Source organism: Globicephala melas, chromosome 14 (assembly GCF_963455315.2).
Source record: "Globicephala melas chromosome 14, mGloMel1.2, whole genome shotgun sequence".
NCBI lineage: Eukaryota > Metazoa > Chordata > Mammalia > Artiodactyla > Delphinidae > Globicephala > Globicephala melas.
In genome coordinates, this window is record NC_083327.1 from 39,299,856 (window position 1) to 39,322,646 (window position 22,791).

The 22,791-nt window shown below is 41.2% G+C and overlaps 1 protein-coding gene across 1 annotated transcript in view; it reads left to right on the top strand.

The window, feature by feature from the left end:
- LOC115866882 (uncharacterized) overlaps window positions 1-22,791 on the top strand; it is a 117,233-nt gene that overhangs the window by 82,451 nt on the left and 11,991 nt on the right. Inside the window, 7 exon segments of the mRNA XM_060283504.1 lie at window positions 6,841-7,001; window positions 8,129-8,240; window positions 9,651-9,700; window positions 10,080-10,256; window positions 10,798-10,869; window positions 17,116-17,233; window positions 19,718-19,880. Coding sequence (XP_060139487.1) covers window positions 6,877-7,001; window positions 8,129-8,240; window positions 9,651-9,700; window positions 10,080-10,256; window positions 10,798-10,869; window positions 17,116-17,233; window positions 19,718-19,880 — 817 coding nt within the window. The 5' untranslated portion in view covers window positions 6,841-6,876.

Genomic DNA, 22,791 nt, shown 5'->3' on the forward strand with positions numbered 1-22,791 from the left:
ATTGGATTTTTTTTATTATTGAGTTATAAGAGTTCTTTACGTATTCTGAATACAAGTTCTTTATCAAGTATATGATTTGAAAATATTTTCTTCCATTCTGAGGATCATCTTCTTACTTCCTTGATGGTGTTCTTTGAAACAAAAGTTTTTCATTTTGATGAGTCCAATTTACCTATTCTTCTTGTATTTTCTCCATTCTGTTTCCAAGATTTTGAATCATCTTTACTATCATTACTCTGAATTCTTTTTCAGGTAGACTGCCTATTTCCTGTTCATTTGTTTGGTCTGGTGGGTTTTTACCTTGCTCCTTCATCTGCTGCATATTTCTCTGTCTTCTCATTTTGTTTAACTTAACGTGTGTTTGGGGTTTCCTTTTCGCAGGCTGCAAGTTCGTAGTTCCCATTGTTTTTGGTGTTTGCCCCCAGTGGGTGAGGTTGGTTCAGTGGCTTGTGTAGGCTTCCTGGTGGAGGGGACTGGTGCCCGTGTTCTGGTGGGTAGGGCTGGATCTTGCCTTTCTGGTGGGCAGGGCCGTGTCCAGCACTGTGTTTTGGGGGTGTCTGTGAACTTAGTATGATTTTAGGCAGCCTCTCTGCTAATGGGTGGGATTGTGTTCCTGTCTTGCTAGTTGTTTGGCATGGGGTGTCCAGCACTGGAACTTGCTGGCTGTTGGGTGGAGCTGGGTCTTACCATTGAGATGGAGATCTCTGGGAGAGCTCTTGCCAATTGATATTACGTGGGGCCAGGAGGGCTCTGGTGGTCCAGTGTCCTGAACTTGGCTATCCCACCTCGGAGGCTCAGGCCTGACACCAGGCCTGGTGTCAGGCCTGATCCTGTCAGCTGCACAGCCAGGTACGTGGGGATTTTCTTGCCTTTTGGGAAGTCTGAGGTCTTCTGCCAGTGTTCAGTAGGTGTTCTGTAGGAGTTGTTCCACATGTAGTTGTATTTTTGATGTATATGTGGGGAGGAAGGTGATCTCTATGTCTTACTCGTCAGCCATCTTGAAGGTCCCCCTGAAATAGGAGACTCCACTAAAGACACCAACCTCCACAAGAGCTAGAGGTGCAGAGGCATTTTTTTCAGAGGGTTTGCAGCTTGCTGGAATGGCAGAAAGGGAGAAAAAGAGAAGATCCTCTAGGGCAAGGGAGGAGAAGTAAGACCCACAACTGCAACCGCCATCGCTTTCGGGACTGGGCCCAATTTACCAATTCTTCTTTTGTCACTTACTCTTTTGGTGTTACATCTAAGAAACCATTGCTTAATCCAAAGTCAGGAAGATTTACTCCTATGTTTTCTTCTAAAAGTTTTGTAGTTTTAGCTCTTACATTCAGGTCAATGATTCATTTATGGTTAATTTTTATATGTAGTGTGAGATAGGGGGTCTAACTTCATTCTTTTTTTTTTTTTCTTTTTTTTTTTTTTGCAGTACACGGGCCTCTCACTGTTGTGGCCTCTCCCGTTGCAGAGCACAGGCTCCGGACGTGCAGGCTCAGTGGCCATGGCTCACGGGCCCAATTGCTCCATGGCATGTGGGATCTTCGCGGACCAGGGCACGAACCCGTGTCCCCTGCATCGGCAGGCAGACTCTCAACCACTGCGCCACCAGGGAAGCCCCAACTTCATTCTTTTGAGTGTACTTATCCAGCTGTCGCAGTATCATTTGTTGAAAAGACTCATTTTTCCCCATTGAATTGTCCTGGCACCCTTGGCAAAAATCAGTTGACCGTAAGTGTAAGAGTGTATTTCTGGACCCTTAATTCCTTTTTTTTTTTTTAAAGAATTTTTACTCCAAAGATAAAAAAGTAATAAAGAGGCAGAGAATCACATAGTTATGCACTAATTAGATTAGGCATATTGATAATATTCCTTTGAAGTTGTAGATGGCAAATTTTTTACTTTCTTTTTTTAAATTACATTATGATTTTATTAGTATTAAATATAACAAAAATTAAAACATAAAGTTATCACATACAGTGCTAGATTAACATTTAAATACAACATATAAAAAATCACAAAATAAGAAATGAAAAAACAAAAACCAGGTAAGATTTATTTACACAACAGTGTAAAGCAACTATACTCCAATTTAAAAAAAAAGATTTATTTAACGTGGTAGGTGTGCTTGCCTGTTCATAAGTTCATGCCAGTCTGGAACACAGGAGGATAATGCTACTTGCATATCTGCTGCACCATTTAATCCATTCCTTTCCTTTGTTTTTTCTGGATTAAGACTGAAAACCCTAGCTCACACAAACTAGTTGTTGTGAATGGTAATAAGAGCAGGATACTCTTTCGACTTATCAAAGGAAAGTCTTCCTTTATCTTAATCCAAAATGCGATAAACTTAATGTTTCATAATCATTCTTCAATGTATATGAAGAACTGAGCTATAATAATTCATTTTCTTCTTCAGGCACCAAGTTGAACTCAATTATTGATTCTGGGTTTCGAAAAGCGAATGGATCTTTTACCCAACAATTTTGCCTTAATGTTTCAAATTTCTCTTCTGGGAATAAATGGTTAAAAGTTTGACATAGAGAAATGAGATGCAACAATATCTCTAGTTTTATTTCTTCCAAAATGTTTTCATTAATAACATTCTCTTTGATGTGATTCAAAATCCTTGGAAACATGTAGTAGCTAGGATGGTTGCTTTTTTTTTTTTTTTTTAACATCTTTATTGGAGTATAATTGCTTTACAATGGTGTGTTAGTTTCTGCTTTATAACAAAGTGGATCCGCTATACATATATATATATCCCCATATCTCCTCCCTCTTGCGTCTCCCTCTCACCCTCCCTATCCCAACCCTCTAGGTGGTCACAAAGCACCGAGCTGCTCTCCCTGTGCTATATGGCTGCTTCCCACTACTATCTATTTTAAATTTGGTAGTATATGTAAGTCCATGCCACTCTCTCACTTCGTCCCAGCTTACCCTTCCCCCTCCCTGTGTCCTCAAGTCAATTCTCTATATTTGTTTTTCTCTTTCTGACTTATTTCACTCTGTATGAGAGACTCTAGATCCATCCACCTCACTACAAATAACTCAATTTCGTTTCTTTCTATGGCTGAGTAATATTCCATTGTATATATGTGTCACATCTTCTTTATCCGTTCATCTGTCGATGGACACTTAGGTTGCTTCCATGTCCTGGCTATTGTAAATAGAGCTGCAATGAACATTGTGGTACATGACCCGTTTTGAATTATGGTTTTCTCAGGGTATATGCCCAGTAGTGGGATTGCTGGGTCATATGATAGTTCTAATTTTAGTTTTTTAAGGAACCTCCATACTGTTCTCCATAGTGGCTGTATCAATTTACGTTCCCGCCAACAGTGCAGGAGGGTTCCCTTTTCTCCACACCCTCTCCAGCATTTATTGTTTGTAGATTTTTTGATGATGGCCATTCTGACTGGTGTGAGGTGATACCTCATTGTAGTTTTGATTTGCATTTCTCTAATGATTAGTGATGTTGCACATCCTTTCATGTGTGTGTTGGCAATCTGTATATCTTCTTTGCAGAAATGTCTATTTAGGTCTTCTGCCCATTTTTTGACTGGATTGTTTGTTTTTTTGATATTGAGCTGCATGAGGTACTTGTAAATTTTGGAGATTAATCCTTTGTCAGCTGCTTCATTTGCAAATATTTTCTCCCATTCTGAGGGTTGTCTTTTCGTCTTGCTTATGGTTTCCTTTGCTGTGCAAAAGCTTTGAAGTTTCATTAGGTCCCATTTGTTTATTTTTGTTTTTATTTCCATTTCTCTAGGAGGTGGGTCAAAAAGGATCTTGCTGTGATTTATGTCATAGAGTGTTCTGCCTATCTTTTCTTCTAAGAGTTTTACAGTGTCTGGCCTTACATTTAGGTCTTTAATCCATTTTGAGTTTATTTTTGTGTATGGTGTTAGGGAGTGTTCTAATTTCTTTCTTTTACATTTAGCTGTCCAGTTTTCCCAGCACCACTTATTGAAGAGGCTGTCTTTTCTCCATTGTATATTCTTGCCTCCTTTATCAAAAATAAGGTGACCATATGTGTGTGGGTTTATCTCTGGGCTTTCTATCCTGTTCCATTGATCTATATTTCTGTTTTTGTGCCAGTCCCATACTGTCTTGATTACTGTAGCTTTGTAGTATAGTTTGAAGTCAAGGAGCCTGATTCCTCACCTCTCTTTTTCTTTCTCAAGATTGCTTTGGCTATTTGGGGTCTTTTGTGTTTCCATACAAATTGTGAAATATTTTGTTCTAGTTCTGTGAAAAATTCTATTGGTAGTTTCATAGGGATTGCATTGAATCTGTAGATTGCTTTGGGTAGTATAGTCATTTTCACAATGTTGATTCTTCCAATCCAGGAACATGGTATATCTCTCCATCTGTCTGTATCATCTTTAATTTCTTTCATCAGTGTCTTATAGTGTTCTGCCTGCAGGTCTTTTGTCTCCTTAGGTAGGTTTATTCCTAGGTATTTTATTCTTTCTGTTGCAATGCTAAATGGGAGTGTCTCCTTAATTTCAGATTTTTCATCATTAGTGTATAGGAATGCAAGAGATTTCTGTGCATTAATTTTGTATCCTGCTACTTTACCAAATTCATTGATTAGTTCTAGTAGTTTTCTGGAAGCGTCTTTAGGATCCTCTATGTATAGTATCGTGTCATCTGCCAACAGTGACAGCTTTACTTCTTTTCCAATTTGGATTCCTTTTGTTTCTTTTTCTTCTCTGATTGCTGTGGCTAGATCTTCCAAAACTGTGTTGAATAATAGTGGTGAGAGTGGGCAACCTTGTCTTTTTCCTGATCTTAGTGGAAATGGTTTCAGTTTTTCACCATTGAGCATGATGTTGGCTGTGGGTTTGTCATTATTATGTTGAGGTAAGTTCACTCAAAAGTTCATTGCTGACTCTGAAAGAGCAGTTCTAAGGGGGTTAGAGTGAAAGCCAGACTGCCAGAGTTAAGGAGTGACAGAATGATAGCAATGTAGAAGTAGGGCATATTTACAGCTCCTGCATTAGTCTGCTGGGGCAGCCATATCAAAATACCATATACTGGGTGGCTTAAACAACAGAAATTTATTTGTTCATAGTTCTGGAGGCTAGAAGTCCAAGATCAAGGAGCCAACATGATCACCTTCTAGTGAGAGCTCTCTTCCTGGCAGATGTCTGCATTTTCACTGTCCTCACAAGGCAGAGAGAGAGAAAGTTCTGGTGTCTCTTCCTCCTCTTATAAGGACACCAGCCCTGTCAGATTTGGGCCCCACCCTTATGACCTCATCTAACCCTAATTACCTCATCTAACCCTGATTACCTCCCAAAGGCCCCATTTCCAAATACCATCACTGGGGGTTAGGGCTTCATCGTAAGAATTTAGGGGGAGACACAAGCATTTAGTCCATTATAACTCTTTAAGAAGTTGGGTCAGAATTGAAGAGGAAGATTGAGGGGTCGGAGAATTAAGAATAAAATAGATGTGATCATATTTGTAGGAAGGGACTGGAAAAAATGAAGAAAGTGAGGATAGAAACAAAAGATGGTCATGGTTGAGATTTTGAGTGCAACTTGAGGGGGTCAAGGATTTAAGGGTTCCACTTAGCAGCTTCTATGGTCCAGGCAAGGCAGTGAGCTAAGTGATGGATATACCTGAGCTCATGGGTCCTCTCAGCAGCCCTAGGAGATGGAGGACATCATCCCCTTTTTCTAGGTGAGGAAACAGGTTTTGAAAGGTTAGGGGACAGAGCCAAGATCACCAGCTGAGTGTCAGCACTAGGATCTGATTACAGAGCTTATTTTCTTCCCTCTTAGCTCACTCATAGCCTTTCAAAGACCTCTTGAGTCTTCTGAACTTGTATATTCTACTATTTCCAGGAGACTGGGATAGCCCAAGAGTCTTCAGAAAAAATCGAGATGGAAACTTTAGACTTTTTAACCCAAGATTTTTTTCTTTTGTCTCATTTTCCTTAAGTGTCCTTCAGTAATTCAGCTATGGAGAACTTATTTCTTTCTTTGAAGAAGAATAGTCTTTCCTTTGAAGGCTTAATATTTTTCTTTCAGTTAGTATTTTAGACAAATGTAAAAGAATTCCATCCATCATGCCCTGTAGTTCCATAACCAATAGGAATATTGGAAGATACAGATTTCCCTTTTTTTCTTCCCCCTCTTCCTTCCCCACCCTCCCTCCACCTCTCCCTCCCTCATTATTACATTATGCAGGGCAGCATATACAGCCCACCTCCATATGCTTAGGCTATACAAGAATGGACAGGCCTTCCCTGGTGGCGCAGTGGTTGAGAGTCCGCCTGCCGATGCAGGGGACACGGGTTTGTGCCCCGGTCCAGGAAGATCCCACATGCCGCAGAGCGGCTGGGCCCATGAGCCATGGCCGCTGAGCCTGCGCGTCCGGAGCCTGTGCTCCGCAACGGGAGAGGCCACAACAGTGAGAGGCCCATGTACCGCAAAAAAAAAAAAATGGGCACCCTGAGATGATTTTTCAGATCTTGCAGCCATGAAGTTCATCAGCTGTATTTCTTGAGAGGCCAGTATACAAAGCACTCCAACTAGCCACCTTGTAAAATGGAGAGTTTTTTCTCAGAGCACCTTAGACAACTCTATTTTGGAAATAGTCACACTTAGTGCCTCACCCCTTCATTGTGCAAAATGGTATCTCTCTTCCGTTTGCTCCCTTACTCTCTCCTCTCCTCCCCTTCTCTTCTCTCCCTTCCACTCCCTCCCACCCCCAGTGTATCCAGCCATTTACATGTATTTGGGGTCACTTATGGCTGTGAGATAATTTTATAGTCAGTACCACAAGACTTACAAATCCAACAAATTTAATTCACTTTGGTTTGAAATATTTTAGGAAATAACTTGCTCAGGTCTGAGAAATCATAGTGGAATGGGTCCAACCAGAAGAAGAAATTCCAGAATTGTGAATGGCATAGAAAGCATGCTGTTAGCTGCAACTCCAAAAGTCCCAGACACACTTATTTATCCTTCAGAAAGATTCCAGGCTACCAAAAGGTACTGCACGGGGGTGGCGGTGAAGGGTTGTTTATAATAACAAAAGTGTCCTCTTTCAAGCTAGTTAATAACAGTATTATGGGATTGAATGATGCCTAAACTCCCAGAGTCACCAGCATGTGTTAAATTTTTAAGACCTTGTCTGAAAACGTTATAAAACACCAAGAAGGCTCAGCTCCTTCTAATATGCTCCAATCTATGAAGGAGAGTCAACGGTTCCTAATTTCAGACTCGACTCTTCTCCCTCTTCTCCTTTCTCTTTCTCTTCCCTTCTTCCCCTCCTTCTTCCCTCTCTCTATATTTTTCGAACTCCAACGAGGGTAGAACATAAGGAAGAAGAATATGAACATGTCCAAATTTTCCACATCTTAAACAGAAAAGCACAGAACTACCCTCACTATTCTAACAAGGGTTTTCCCATTGCTTAGAATAATAGAATGGTACATTGTCAGAGAGGCACGGCCTCTACAGACATATATCTATAAACCAGGGTTTCCGTATTATATCTTGATCTCGTATTCTGTAATAATTTGTATTACAGAATACAACATTTGTATTCTGTAATAATTATGAATGCTCTGAATATTTTATTGAGGCATACCAATGAGACTCTAGTCTAATTCTGGCAAATTTAGAATGAAAAAAAAATAACAGGCAAAGCCACTCTACTCCTCAAGATGCCCTTAATCTGACACATGGCCAGAGTTTGAGTGCTCTAAATTCACATTCCCAATGTGTGGATGGGAGATTTAAGACCAATGTGTCTAGTCAAGAGGACCCTTAGGAGGCCACTTCAGTCCAGGTACCCCTACAGTTCAGACCAGGAGGGCACAAAGGGACCTTGGGAGTACAAACACTGGGCCAGGCTATGAAGTTTGGGAGTGAGGAGGGACTGATGATGCATGCCTCAGGCACATGGGGGTCCCCAACAAGGATGGTGACATATCAGCATCCCCACTGAATATAAGAGAAACACTTGGAGCAGGTAAGAACCACAGAAACAGAGCCACATGATCTCCTGTTGCAGTGCCCAGTATGCAGCCCCAGGTGTTCCTGTCCACCAGTCTTATTGTTATATGTCCATTCACCTCCTGCCTTGGGCTCACATGTCTCTGTTCACTTGTCAGGGCTCTGGAAGCTTTCGTGTCTATTCAACTAGAAAAGGTGGGGCTGCGGGACATTGTGCTGAACGCCTTCCTCCTCAGGAAACAAGCCATGGCTGACAGAATGAAGAACCTCGTGAGTGTAGTAAGAAGGGCTCCCTAAAGATCTCATCATCTTTTACATTTGAACAAATAAAAATTTTTAATTTGGAACCTGTTGCTTTCAGCCTATTTGGTTAGAACTATTGAAAATATAAAGAAATGAAAAAGAGAGTTCAATAAGAAATAGAAAGGAAGGAATTCAAGCTAATTGCAGTCTAGTTTTTAAAATATGTGCATTTTTCCAAGGGCACATTTTGTTTTGTCACTTTCTAAGCAGACCTAGTTTCAGCACCTACTCTGGAACATTTGACAACTCCTGAGTGACCCACAGGTGCTTAGGGCGTGTAGACAAGGTACACAAGGGCTCTTGCCATCAAATTCACCTGTTATCTTGGTTTTTCAGACACTACCACCATGTTTCTATTAAACAGTTTTATACTAACCTAATCTTTTGAGAAGTATTATGAAATTCAAACCTTTGTCAATTAAAAGTGTTGCTTAATTTTATGGATATTATTTCATTATTCATTAATTTTTTGATGAAGAAGTCCTTAGGCTAATATATAGTTATTTGGGAATGAAATGACAAGGTTCACAATCTCTAGGCTTTGTTCATACCTGTGACTGAAAAGGAAGGACTTCAATTTACCTAATCAAGTTCTACAAATTGGATATGATGGAGGCTAGACCTTCTAGATTACTGCTGAGCAATAATGGGGGCAAAGGACTCCTTTTGATAAGTAATTAAGTAAATTACTTTTTTAACTAAAATATTCAAAAAATATTGACCAAGTGAAAAGTATATTAGCTCATTAACTGCCCTTCAGGAATATCCAATGCCTATCAGATTAGAAAGGGTTCAGACAATATAATTGTCAGTTTTGTCAAGGTCTGGGATTTTAGCCTACTTATAAGCTAATAAGTTAGCCTGTTACTGTTCTGAGGATGCTGGCAGAGGACACAAGACTCCTAGGTCAGAGACAAAGAACTTTGTTACTCACAGCAGAGCCAGCCTCATGAGCCTCATGTTTGCGCCATTTCCTTTTGCTTCCGAGGTTCCACAGGGGCAACATGGAGGAGCCGAGGTACACGCAGTTTTGTGTCACAGTTGAGTAACATTGAGCTTGGGAATCCACCTGCTTTTTTTTCTAGAGAGAGGTGTTACCTCATCCCTCCAGACTGCTCTCTGCAAACATAACCCTGAGAAATGGTTCAGGTAAAGAGTGGTAAGGGCCTTGAATTCTTGGCATACTCACAAGATGTGCTGGAGTAGGAAAGACCCACAGAGGAATATCCCCCAGTAGGTTGACCTTCAGAAAGAATATGTCAGCTGTGTGGCCTTCTCCTGCTTTAACTTAGCTATAAGTTTGTACAGATGTATTAGCTTGGGGAATTCTTATAGCCAACTGTCTAATAGGAAAACTGTCATTCTCTTTTATCACAGGATGAAATTGGGAAAGTCAAGAGAGATGTTATAGCTGAATATTGCCAGAAGTAAGTATAGTATATGTGAACTACACATGCTGATTTATGACTCTGAACTCAATAAACAACAGTATTATACAGAAATCCATACAATTAATCAGCTGGTTTGTGTTTAAATAAGCCACAGTCCTACTGGATAAAAGCAAATTAAACTGCCTTCTGACACACGGAGGAAGCAGTATCAGAAGTGATGGCTAAGAGGCACTTGGAAGAGATCCATGTCTCTGCCTTCAGACAACAGCAACCTAACCAAAACAGACGTTTCTTCTTGACAGAGGTCCTCTATTCTCTTTGAAAAGTCTCCAGGGACTTATATCCTGGAACTTCCGTGAGAGATGGAACAACTTAGATTCACCTCTGTACATCATCTCTTCTTCTGACTTTTTAGATTCAACCGCCACATGTCTCACTATGCTCTTCGGGGGCAGATCATGGCATACTGCAACAGCCTGAGAGCCCTGCTGGACGATTTCCCTACCATCAGAGATACCTTTTTCGTGGTGGGACAACCACAAGAAAAGAAGGGGTCGAGGGACTCCAAGGAGGGCCTCAAGCCTGACCCCAGGTGCAGAATTCTCTTTAGAGCTTGTTATTCCCCCTCCCCATCCCACTTCTCCTAGGGGAGAGGTTTGTTAAGTTTGGTATGGAAATCTTGCTCCCTTTAATGTATTTAACCTTGATCTTCCGGTCCAGAAGGGGAAAAGAAAGAGCTAACACTCCAAGAATAAGTGTATCTTTGTATTTGAACGCAAAAGGAGTTCTTTGTTTATGGGCTGTTTGACTGCTTTTTCAATCTATGAAGTTTTGTTTACCCCTGGAGTACCCAGAGATTTTCATCAGTCACACCCTTTTACATAGGCCAGCATCTAAAGTAAGCAAACAAATAAGTAAACCTGATCTTGAACTGTTTCTGGCTTCAAATATTTTACTCAGTGGAGTAGAAGAAATATTCAGGAAAAAACAAAACAAAACAGTGATACTCCAGTGCTTTGGATAAATCAGTGTCCTTCCGTACTTCACTGATAGAGAAAAATACATATATGTAGAATGATATTAAGTGATAAGAGTGGAGCTGCTTCCATGCCTTCTTATCATGCCTTATCTAGTTTTCCAGATGTTCATAATTCAGCCTACCTAGAGTTCACTCACTTGGATGGAGGAGTTGGCATACCTGTGCTGTAAGTGACCAAATCTCCTTTGAGGAAAAAAAAAGGGGGTATTACACAGTTACACAGCCTCCAAGAGGGAGCAAAAACGCCCTATAGGGTGAGCTGCCTTCCCTCCTTACTCTTTCCCTTTTGGCATGGGCACAGAGTTTAGTTCTGAGTAAGAGTAATAATAAATATGATCACAGAACAGAAAGATGGAAGGGAATTGAAAGACCGTTTGTATCAGACCACTCTTTCACTCACTTATCATTCATGGATTATTCAACCATTATTTGTTCAGTGCTTAGTTAGTACCAAGTACTTTGTTATGTATACTGGAGTTACAAAGGTGAATGAGTCATTTTGGCTCTGGCAATAAATTCAGTCTAGTGGAGGAAATCTCTATAAACAAACAAGTCACTTCACAGATTTCAAAGATAACATGTTAGAGTTATGTGAAAGTCCCGTGAGGACACAAAAGAGGAAGTGTTGAACTCTAGCCCAGGGCCTCAGGGAGAAAGTCAAAGAAGAGGTGACAAGTAAGTTGGAGTTCATCAAGGAAAAGGTGATGGTAGAACAGACTAGAGAATGCTAGAGAATCAAAGAAGTTGAGTCTCTGCCCTTGACTGACTGATAGCTGGCTATCAAAATAGTGGCCAATCTGACCTTGATACTTATAAGATGACCAGTTTGTGGATTACCAGTGTTTTGTCTCATGAGCCCAGCCAGTACATTCACTTGGGTAGAATTCAGGATTTACCTAATGGAAGAATGCATTAGAGAGAGAAGCAGGGCAAAAAATACTTCAGGAGACTGATAATTTTGCTGAAAGTTTGACTGGACATCTATTGCCCAGTGAGGCTGAAGTGCCTCTTTCTTTCATATAAAAACATCACAGGATAATCCTCTAAGACTTCTTAGTTCCATTTTCTCATCCACCCAATAGCCATGTCAACCATTTATAAACCCAATCTACATTTGGATCAAATTTTAAAAATAGTTTACAGAACTCTAACCGTGAGTTCACTACATTCTTATTTAGGATAAATGGATTAAGGAAGTCTATTTTGGTTTCTAATCTGTTTTATTTGCAGCCACCAAATAAGGAGGTCAGGATGTAGAGAGGGAAAAAAAAATCTCTCCAACTTGCAGGTTTTGCTCTATTCCGTTATTGGTTTTTTTTTTTTTTTTTTGTAGATGATGTGTGTTACCTAAAGATTAAGGGAAACAGTCATTTAAATGGGAGAGGCTAGAGCCCTAAATCGTCTGGTCAGTTAATGTGTGATCATTTCAGGACAGGGCTTTGGTCTAGGAAAGTGTGAGCAAAGGGAGTGCCCACCCAGAGCCCAAGTCATATAGTCAGGCAGTGGATGAACAGCAACTGACTGATACAGATTCAGCAATTCTCCACTACACCCATCTCCTGCTTCCTAAAACCTCTAGATTTTAACATGTCCCTTTTGATACACTCACATGACATGGAACATGGAGAAAGGAAGTTCTGTCTTCTGTGGAAGTTTGGAAAAGGTACTGTATATAATTCTAACGCTAACCCTAACCCTAACTCCAAAGTCTATGATTCCATGCATTGATTATTAATAAGAAATGAACCTCAGCCACAAGAAGGTATAATAGGGAGAGCCATGGCCCAAGAATTAGAATGTTGGACTTTACCCGGCATAGTCATAAGTTGTTCTGAGGTCTCGGGCAAATCACTTTTCTTCAATCTCTGGGCTTCAACTTTCCATCAAATAAGTGAGGAGATTGTAGCAGCTCTCTGAAGTTAAACATGCTAAGTTTCTTAGTGCTAAATTGTCTAGAGCTTTATTCCAAGGAATAGGACTGCTCAGGAAAGACTTGCTGGGAAGGGAGCCATCTAAGAATGTTCATGAAATGATCAGTGGGAATCATCCCAGGTCAAGATTAACTAGAGATAAAGGGACAGAGTCGAGGAATGAGGGTCATGGAGAACAGAGGTCCTCACCTTATTCCTAAAATAAGGAGTTGTGTTAGATCAAGGATAAGAAATGTTTTATTTTAAATGTCAATTCTGTGTCCTGCTGTATTAGTGTCCTGCTGAGGATTCTAAGACATCCCAAACTTGTGATATTGTTGTGATTGATTGGCAATGTCATACCATGGTCAAGGAAAGGGAGAAAGGAGGCCTCCCTGCTTGTGTTTGCCATCCCCTTGACTAGAAGAGCCCCGTAGATTCTGTAGGTCTAAAATCCTAAGATGCTACTCAATCCTTAAAGGCTGTAACATACTGTTTAGTTTTAGCAGAGACACCTGCCCCTAAACCAGAACCTAAATAGAAGAGGAGCCAAGGGAAGCTCTCCTCCAAAGAATGATGCCCCTTGAGGGTTCTATGTCCTTCATGGCTCTAGAGGAGACTGGAGTCTGGAGACTGGGATGACACTTGGCCACACTCCCAGGAGCCATGGCACTGGCTGATAGAGGAGCGAAGCAGGGACAGAAAGAGAGGACACTAACATTCAAGCCCCTACTGTGTGACAGCCAGATCCACCACTATGCCACACTGCTGCTTTATGAGGATTAGAAGAAAGCACGGTTTCCCCCGGGCAGGGGTAGCCCCATGCCAGGGTGCAGAGCTTGGCAAGTAAAATATAGGCTGGATCTCAGCCACTGCTGGTTGCCTCAGGGCACAATCTGAACAACAGTACATGGTAGCCTTGGTGCCAAGCACTGTATAGCAATGAATTAGACATGGTTCTTTCCCTTCAGGCAAGGGGAAATAGGCAATTACAGTAAGTTGTGATAAAGAATAAGATTAAAGTATAAAGAAAGCACTCACCAGGAAATATTCAGTATTATCTGAAGGAGCAGGGAGGTGGGGATGAGGAGCTAGGTGGGCTTCAGAGAAGAGGGGACACTTAACCTGGGTCTTGAAGGATGACTAGTGTTTCAGGTGCACAAGGAAGAGAAATTCAGTTCATGCTGGGAGACCTGCATGTGTAATGGCAAAGAGATATGAGACAGCATGTGGACCTCCCAGTGGCTCCTGTCCAAGGTATGTGAGGATGAGTTGGGGAAGCAGAATGTACAGCACGAAGGGCAACCATCCAGAAGTCTGCCATTTGTCCTTCAACAAACAGGGAGAAGGGGGCAAGATGATTGTCAGCGACCATTTAGGAACCTACTAAAACTGTACAGACAGGAGATGTTTAGGAAGTGAAATCAGCTAGGCCAGGTGCTAGATTTAATGCAGAACTGAGTGAAGAGAAGGAAGAGGAATCTAGGATGTCACCCAGAGTCTCTGGCTTGGGTGAATAAAAAGATGGCAGTGTTGCTGTTGTTTATTGGGTACAGAGTTTCAGTTTTGGAATATGGAAAAAAATTTTTCTGGACATAAATGGTGGTGATGGTTGCACTGCAGTGTTAATATACTTCATGCCACTGAAATGAGCACTTAAAAACAGTTAAAATGGTAAATTTTATGTTATATATGTTTTATCACATTTTATAATGGAGGAAAAAAAGAATGGTAGTGCCATTAAGAGGAGAGATATGGAGGGGGAGATAATGAATCACAGCTCAGAAGCCCCTGTTGTGAATTTCCTCCCTTGGTCTCCCAGCAAGTCTCAGATGCTTCTTATTCTGGATGTTTTCCACTTTCACATACTTCCATTCCTCCATGCTTCTATCATAGCATCATGCTCGCAGGTCTAGCTGCCTCTGGAATGTAAGATCCTTGAGGGCAGAGATTGTCTTCACTTCATATCCTGTGTGTGTGCCTGTGCCTTTGACCTTGGTTTGAAAGGGAGGATGGGGAGGGGAGAGTGAGCCCACAGGAAGTGGGGGCAGTTCCAGCCCCTTTAATTCAATTATGAAATAACAGACCATGTCATCATCTGCTGCTAGGAATTTGGTATGAGGCTTAAGGAAGACTTGGAGTTGTTAAAAAAGGAAATGGACATGAGAGCTGATCAAAGGAAAGAAAACCAATTTTCCCTGGCATGACACAGCTCAGGCTGGAAACCATTTTTTTGTTGCTGCATCAATGCAATTAGCGGTGTGAGTTCCTCTAGCTGTGCTCAGCAGCATGCAACTAGAAGCAGAAAGCAGACTAGCTAGAGGGATCCAGAGCTGGGGTTTTGCTAGATAAGTGGGTCACGAGTACAAAAAGGCAGAGAACCGAAGGTGCTGGTGGGAGAGTAGTTCATGTGCTTGGCTGTGAGACCCAGTGTGGATAGGGAAGGGAGTAGTGGGGGTCAGAATGGAACTGACAGATGGAAGGGGAGGCCAGAGGGCTGGATGACGTCAAGGAGCATATTTTGTGGGGATGAAGGAGGTTTAGTGGGAGTGAATGAGTGAGAAAACTGGAAGAATAAAAGGTTGAGCTGGAAAGTAGAATATTTGAGTTTAAGTCTTTAGAGGTGATATGGTTCCCGGTGATGATAAGGTCTGGAGTGTGGCCCTGGAGTGGGCAGTGAAGGAGAATGGAGGTGAAGGGGGTGATGTCGAGCAGGTCAAGGAATTGTCAGACCACTGAGTTGGTGGGCCATCACAAGCGGGGAAGATTCCTCCTTGAAGGGCTGAGAACCAGGCTTTGCTCCTGCACTGAGCACCGAAAGGTTTCTGCTGCCCTCTCTGTCCCCCTTCAGTAGAGGGCTACCTGCTGCAGGCAGGGGTAGAAATGGCAGGAAATAATGGATGAGAAGGAAAGGATAACATTTGGTAGAGGGCCCTGTGGCTCCAGGAACACATGTGCTTCTCAGAGGCCAAGACTGAGTTCAGCCACCCTGCTGCACGCCCCATGGCCCACAGACCTGTGTGCTCGGACACGGGCCTTATGACTTTTTATTGTTGATAGTCAGTGTTTCCTTGGGGCACCTTCAAACAAATAATAGAGATAAGACGAGCTTAAGCTGGTTTTGACCTACTCCAGGACAGGATAGTCTGACTTTGTGGTTGCTGAAATAAGAGAAGTTCTCCAAACTAACACCACCATACTTTGTTCCTGAGCTTCAAATTACCTGATTAAAACCCTGAGACTTGAGACTACTCCAAGTAGAGTTTTAGTAATTTAAAAAGTTTCGTATTCAGAATGTTTGATATCGAAAACATTCAGCCCTCAGTTAAAATGAATTACATTTTACTTTAAGAAATGGAAAGGGTCATCTGAGTGTCTCCTAAGGACCCAGAAATAATGACAATCAAAAAATGCCCCTATGATTTCCAAAAGGCTCCCTAGAAGGTGAGACCCTCCCGTTGAGAGTCCTTGCTATAGACAATGGAGTGGGAATGGAAACTGGGTACAAGAGAGCAATGGGATCAATAGGACCTGAGGGATAAAGAAGGAAGGATCTAAAAATGACTCCCTGGTTTCTGGTTTTGAGGACTTGGGGATTGTGTTTCTTTTAACACAGGAGGAAGCCTGGGATCGGGGTGCGGGTAGGGGTGAGGAGTTCAGTTCTTGCCTTTTTTGACCGAGGTGCCCTGAGGCACTGCCAGCCAAGGTGGAGCAAGTTGGGACTCTGGAGCTGTGGAAGGGCTTCAGAGGAGCTGGAGACATTCTGTTTCCCAGGCCAGGTAGTGGGTACCTGGGCTTGTGTGAATCCTTACACCAGACATATATGAATTATGTATTTGTATGTAAACCAGTAACGAAGAGATAGCAATACTGCTGCCTAAGAAATGATCAAGTATTTGAAGGAGGAAGAAAGGAGAAAGAAGGAAAAGTGGGCCAGAGTCTAGAGAACCTGGCAGGAAACGTGGTGGGGAGAGAAGGAAAATAGAGGCTGGTCTCCAGAGCCTGGATTCTAGAACTAGACGGACCTGCGCTTAAATCTCAATTTCATCTCTTAGGAGCTGGATAGGAAAGATCTACGTAGCCTGGTAGGGCCTCAGTTTTCTCATCTGTGGAACAGGAACGACATAGGAACATCCCAAGGTTGTCATAAGAATTAAGTGAGAAAATGTCACCCGAGGTATGGTGCTGGCACTTAATTTATGCCCTCCGCTTCCTTTCTTATTACACCTTTCCCTCCCCCTGTGCCCACTCTTTCCTCCCGATAACAGCTGAAGCTAAAACCAGCCCAACTGCTCTTCTCCTGTTGAGTTATTTATAACTGTGGCCACTTGTGAGCAGCCTGAAAAGGAGGGCTGCTGCCCTTGGGCTTAGACGCTGGGTGTGTGTGTCACCACAACGTGGGCTCTGGGCTGTGGCTGGAGGGCGGTGGTATAAGTTCATGCCAGACGCCCCTTTTAGAAAGAGAAATGCTGTACTCCCGGAGTTTTCTTCTCATGCCGCAGGAGTTTTCAGCCCTGGCCGCGACGTTTGCTGCCTGCTGACGGGAAAGTCTTCCTCAATTTATGGTTCATACCCCATCCTTCTGAAGTGCTGATTATGTTCAAAACTCTGCCTGAAAAGGTTTGTATTTTTTTATGTGTGCCAGAATGGAAATTGGCTTTTTTATGTCCCACAGTTAAACATATCAATTTCAGAGAACATCTCTTTTTTTTTTTTTTCAGGAACACCTAATAACTGAAATCTCACAGCTCCTCATGTTTTTGCCTGCTTTATTATATTTTCCCTTGTGCCTCATTATTTCATAGTTCTGTTTCTCCATGGTCATTACTGAACACTAATTGGAGCTTCCGACATTCCTTATTAATCCTTAATTTCCTCCACAACGCCAAGAAAATCCCACCCTGATGCGCTGAAACTAAGGAGAGGTTGAGCTCGCACTTAATCACAGTCATTAGCTGGTTCCTGTTTTTTGAGGGGTCCCTCCAAGTACCTCATTTACTGATGGAGGGTGACCATTAAAAAAGAGTAGATATAGAAATACATAAAACATTCAAGTATTAGTTAAATAAAATGCAATGTTGAAAATGGCAATTTGGGAACATTCTGATTTTTCTTTGTAAGTGAAAACCTGTTTAGCAATTTAGGTTTCTTACCCTTTCTTTCTTCCCCCCAGGTTTATTGAGGTGTAATTAACAAATAAAATTGTATATATTTAAAGTGTACAGCATGATGATTTGATATACATATACATTGTGAAATGATTACCACAGTTAAGCTAATTAATACATTTATCACCTCACATAGTTACCTTTTTTTTGGAGGTGAGAATGCTTGTCTAACTCTCTTAACAAATTTCAAGTATAAAATACAGTGTTATTAACTATAGTCACCATGCTGTACATTAGATCCTCAGAACTTATTTATCTTATAAATAAAGTTTGTACCTTTTGACCAACATCAGCCCATCTCCCCCATCCCCTGGCAACCAACCACCTTTCTATAAGTTTGACCTTTTCATTTTGATTAGATTCCACATATGAATGAGATCATACAGTGTATGTCTTTCTCTGTCTGGCTTATTTCACTTAGCATAATGTCATCCAAGTTTACCCATGTTGTTGTAAATGGCAAGGTTTTCTTCTTTTTTATGTCTAAATAATATTCCTGTGTGTTTGCATGCATGTGTGTGTGACGTTTTCTTTATCCATCTACTGGACACTTAGGTTGTTTCCATATCTTGGCTATTGTGAGTAATGCTACATGGAAGTATGAATAATCTCCTTGATATACTGATTTTATCTCCTTTGGATATATACTCAGAAGTGGGATTGCTGAATCATATGGTAATTTTACATGCAACAGAATGAAACTGAATCCCTATCTTACACCAATCACAAAAATTAACTTCAGGTGGATTAAATACTTATCTGTAAGACTGGAAACCGTAAAATCAGAGAGGAAAACAGGGAAAAAGCTCTTTGACACCAGTCTTGGCAATGATTTTTTGGATACAACAACAAAAGCACAGGCAACAAAAGCAAAAATAAACAAGTGGGATAACATCAAACTAAAAGGTCTCTGCTAGTAAAGAAAAAACTCAACAAAAGGAGAAGGCAACCTACATAATGCAAGAAAATATTTGCAAACTATATATCTGATAAGGGGATAATACCTAAAATATGTAAGGAACTCTTATAACTCAATAGCAAAAGCAAAAACAAAACAAAGAAAAAAATTTTAAACCAATAATCCAATTTTAAAATGGTCAAAGGACCTGAACAGACATTTTTCCAAAGGATATACCAATGACCAATACATAAATGAACAGGTGCTCAGTATCACTAATCGTCGGGGAAATGCAAATCAAAACCATGATGAGATACCACCTCACACCTGTTAGGATGGCTATTATTAAAAAAAGACGAGAAAACAAGTCTTGGTGAGGGTGTGGAGAAAAGGGGACACTTGTGCACCTTTGGTAGGAATGTCAATTGGTGCAGCCACTATGGAAAACAGTATGGAGATTCCTCAAAAAATTAGAAATAGAACTACCCTTTATTTCATTCATTCACGGAAGAATTTTTAGGGTTTTTAAAAATATATAAAACTACTTCCTTCTGCAGTTAAATCATAATTTTTCTCTTTTCCTTCACTGAATGTTGATATTTATGATCCATTGTTTGTTTTTCAATCATGTGTTTAAACTGTGTTGATAAGTAGTTATGTTTTGCTTACAGGTATTCCCTCAGGGTAATGTTGTCTGAATATGAGTCCCTGCTAGGAATTTATTTGTGACCCTTGTAATTCATTGATAGTTAGTCATACAAACACATTTTGATGTGTTTTTGGCCTCCAATGGCTTTAAACAAAGAGAAACACTTTGCTTTAATTCCCCAGCCAGAGTTACCTTGTCCAAAGACATATATAACCTGAGTTCATGAAAAGGCTTGTTCTTTTTTTCAGATATTATCCTGTATTATACTGTGAAAATGTTTATCTAAATATTCTTGTTTAAATATATTATTCCTAATCGATGCTCATATATTTTTATATCCCTTTAGAAGCTTCTTGAAAATTATTTCCTTGTATTGATTTTACCCACAGGTAGCTTTTAGAGCCTTAAAGCTAACTCTACAGCTGATAGCCCGTCTCCATGACATTGTGGCCTACCTCTTCAGTTTGGCTAAACTTGGAAATCATCCAAATTTTGAATTTCCTCTAAGTCCTAACCCTCTGAGAGACGACTGGGGAGGAACTAAGGGTATTGGTAAGTGATTAAAGGTGATTAAAATTGCCTTCAATATTCAGTTGAAATTCCATGAAGCTCTTTTTTTTTTTCAGCTTTATTGAGGCCTAATTGAAGAATAAAATTGTCATATATTTGAAGTGAACAACTTTATATTTGATATACATATACATTGTGAAAGGATTTCCCCCATCTAGTTAATTACTATGAAGCTCTTAATACCTGGAAAGACAGGACTAAAATATTTCCTCATAAATGACAGAAGGGCAAAGGGAAAGTCCCATTATATACTGCCTCCAAACGGATTGATTCCACATTTACAGGTTAAACCATGAAGTATGCCAAGTCAGAATTTGGGGGGCCTGGGTTTTTACCCTGCCTCTGTCACTTGGTTTACTAAAAGCTGGGCACTTTACTCCCTGGCTCTATGTTTGTCATCTGTAAAACAGGGGTGACAACACCTGTCTCAGGGAGATGTTCTGTGGATTAAAATCTGTAAAAATTCTAGAAGGATGTACAAGTCCCCATTAAATATTAGCTTTGCTTTCATTCCCTTTCCCCTTCTGGGCTTCGTGAACTAATGTGGCAAGGTCAAGGCCAAGCATTCACTGTCAAGAAGCTTGCAGACAGCCCTCAGTAAGCTAACAATGACCCGGTAGTCCTGTTAGTAAGAATAGTTGAGGCTTTTGTTTTATCTGCCCAGTGCTAATCCGTGAACTCTCACTCAGCACAAGTTCTCAGATAAATGCATGAGGTAAATTAAAGACACTGAAATGCTTAGTAAGCTGGGTTTATCAGAAGCAGTGAAACTGGTCTTACTATTTAAATAATTTGACTCCCATCCTAATTATGTCATTAGTCATGTAAATATTAATCAATTAACAGCAGTATATTATAACATAGTAGACAAGGATTTTAAAGTGTGAGAAGAGCCAAAGAAATGAGGTAACATGCCTATCTAAACTTAGTGGTCTTAAAACAAACATGATATAATCTGAACCTATTCCTCTCTGGGCGGTGCATCAAGGAAATGTTCGTGGGAGATTCTGACTTGTTCCACGAGGAAGATTGATCCTATATCTGAGGAGAGGCAGCATGAAGAAGGGAAGGGGTTGGTGCTACCTCAGCAGAAAGCACAGAATTGTTGCAGGCCTACTAGCAAGTCTTCAATATAAGCATCAAGAGATTACAGAAGTTCCAAAGAACTCTTAGCTCCTTTCCTTTTGCTAATCTGGGGACTGTCGTAAGGGGTTAACTCAGAAAATAAACTAAGATGCTCTGCAGTGGAGCTGGATGTTGGGAGGGTGTGGGGCTGGACTGTAGATGAGGGACAGGAGAAAGGAGGATGGGCAAGGAAGAATGCTATCCCTGCCCTTGAGAAGATGAGATAGAAGCCAAGGTAGGGCCAGAGCCATGTTTCCAAAAGAAGTCACTGCATAGGAAGTTCTGTAGCAACTGGGAGGGAAGAGCCCTCAGGGAGGGTGATCTGGGAGGACTTGTCCTCACTTGAATCAATGGAGGAAAATAGGAGGGCTTGTCCTAAAGGGGGACAAGAAAAGGATACTGGCAAAGATAACAGGCAGGACTACACATGGCCAGTCCAGAGAGAATGATGAACCCACCAGTGCAACACTGAGGGATAGTGGTAAATGAGGCCAAATTGTTGAGGACCTAGAATTGAGGATGAAGGAAATTGGTTTTTTACTACTTAAATGCTTATGAACCGGAAACCATTGAAATAATTGGGGCCCAGGCTTTCCAAGGTGTACAACTAGAGAGACACACCTTGTCATGTTGCCAGTAAAAACATTTGTGCTCCAGGGAGAATGTGCAAAGTTTTACATACTCTGCTTCGCTGAAAATAGATAAAGAGCAAACTGAACTAAAAAAAATTCCATTCTAAGATAATCATCTTTTTTAAAAGGCTAGGCTGCTCAGTTCCTGGCCTGCTTCCCAGAGGAGACAAGGAAAACTAAGGTGAAAAGAGGAGACGGGTCTGTTCATAGACCCACCCAACTCCTTTTAGCCATTTCAGAGCTGTTTGGAGTTAAAGTGACTTTTGAAGACTTATGTGCTTTAAAATATCTTTTAAAGAGACACTTCGAATTTCAGCTGTGGTCCTCCCACTTGACTGAGGAAGCAGCTATGAGATACTGTGGGCTAGTTCTGTGGACCCTGCCAAATTTTCTCCTTCCCTGAAAGCCAGCAACTCCCTTTGGAGTCAGTGTGAAGCAGAGGGTGGAATCAGAATGTAGGAGTTTACATTATGATTTTCTTGTAAAGGATTAGGAGGCCAATTAAACCCAGACACTACACACTGAACTCAGGGTTTCATGAACAAAATGTACTGGCTTTGAGTATTCACATGGAAGCAGGGCCACTGTGATTCTGCTCTCTCTGTCTGATTTCCCAAAGGGAACCCTCCTGGGGAAAGGCACAAGAAGAGGCTCATTTGTTTCCCGGCGGAGGGTCTCCTCCCACCACCCCCATGACCACACGGCAACCATCTGCCGCCTCCTCACAGACAGGCTGCCTTCCCTGCCTGTGCCTGCCATCTCTGCTCCCACTGAGCCGTGTGAGCCCACAAGAAAGGGAGACCCAAATGAAGACTGTTACCAGTGCGTAACAAAGAAAAGGTAGGCCCTCCTCCACACCTGTACTTTAATGATAATGCCACCTGTCAGCACAGAACAATTTTGCTGGGAAGTGATCGTGTAAAAGTGCACACACAGCATTATATAAACAGTAATGGAAATAATGAAAAGAGAAAAATCACCCGTAATCCAACCATTGTAACAAGTGAAATATTTTTATTTATCCTTACTTCCTTCTAGCCCTTGCCCAAAATACATTTTACAGAGCTTTAATCACAGGGTATGTACAACTTCGTATTCTTTTTTCATTGTCATTGCAGGCGATGATAAACCTTTCC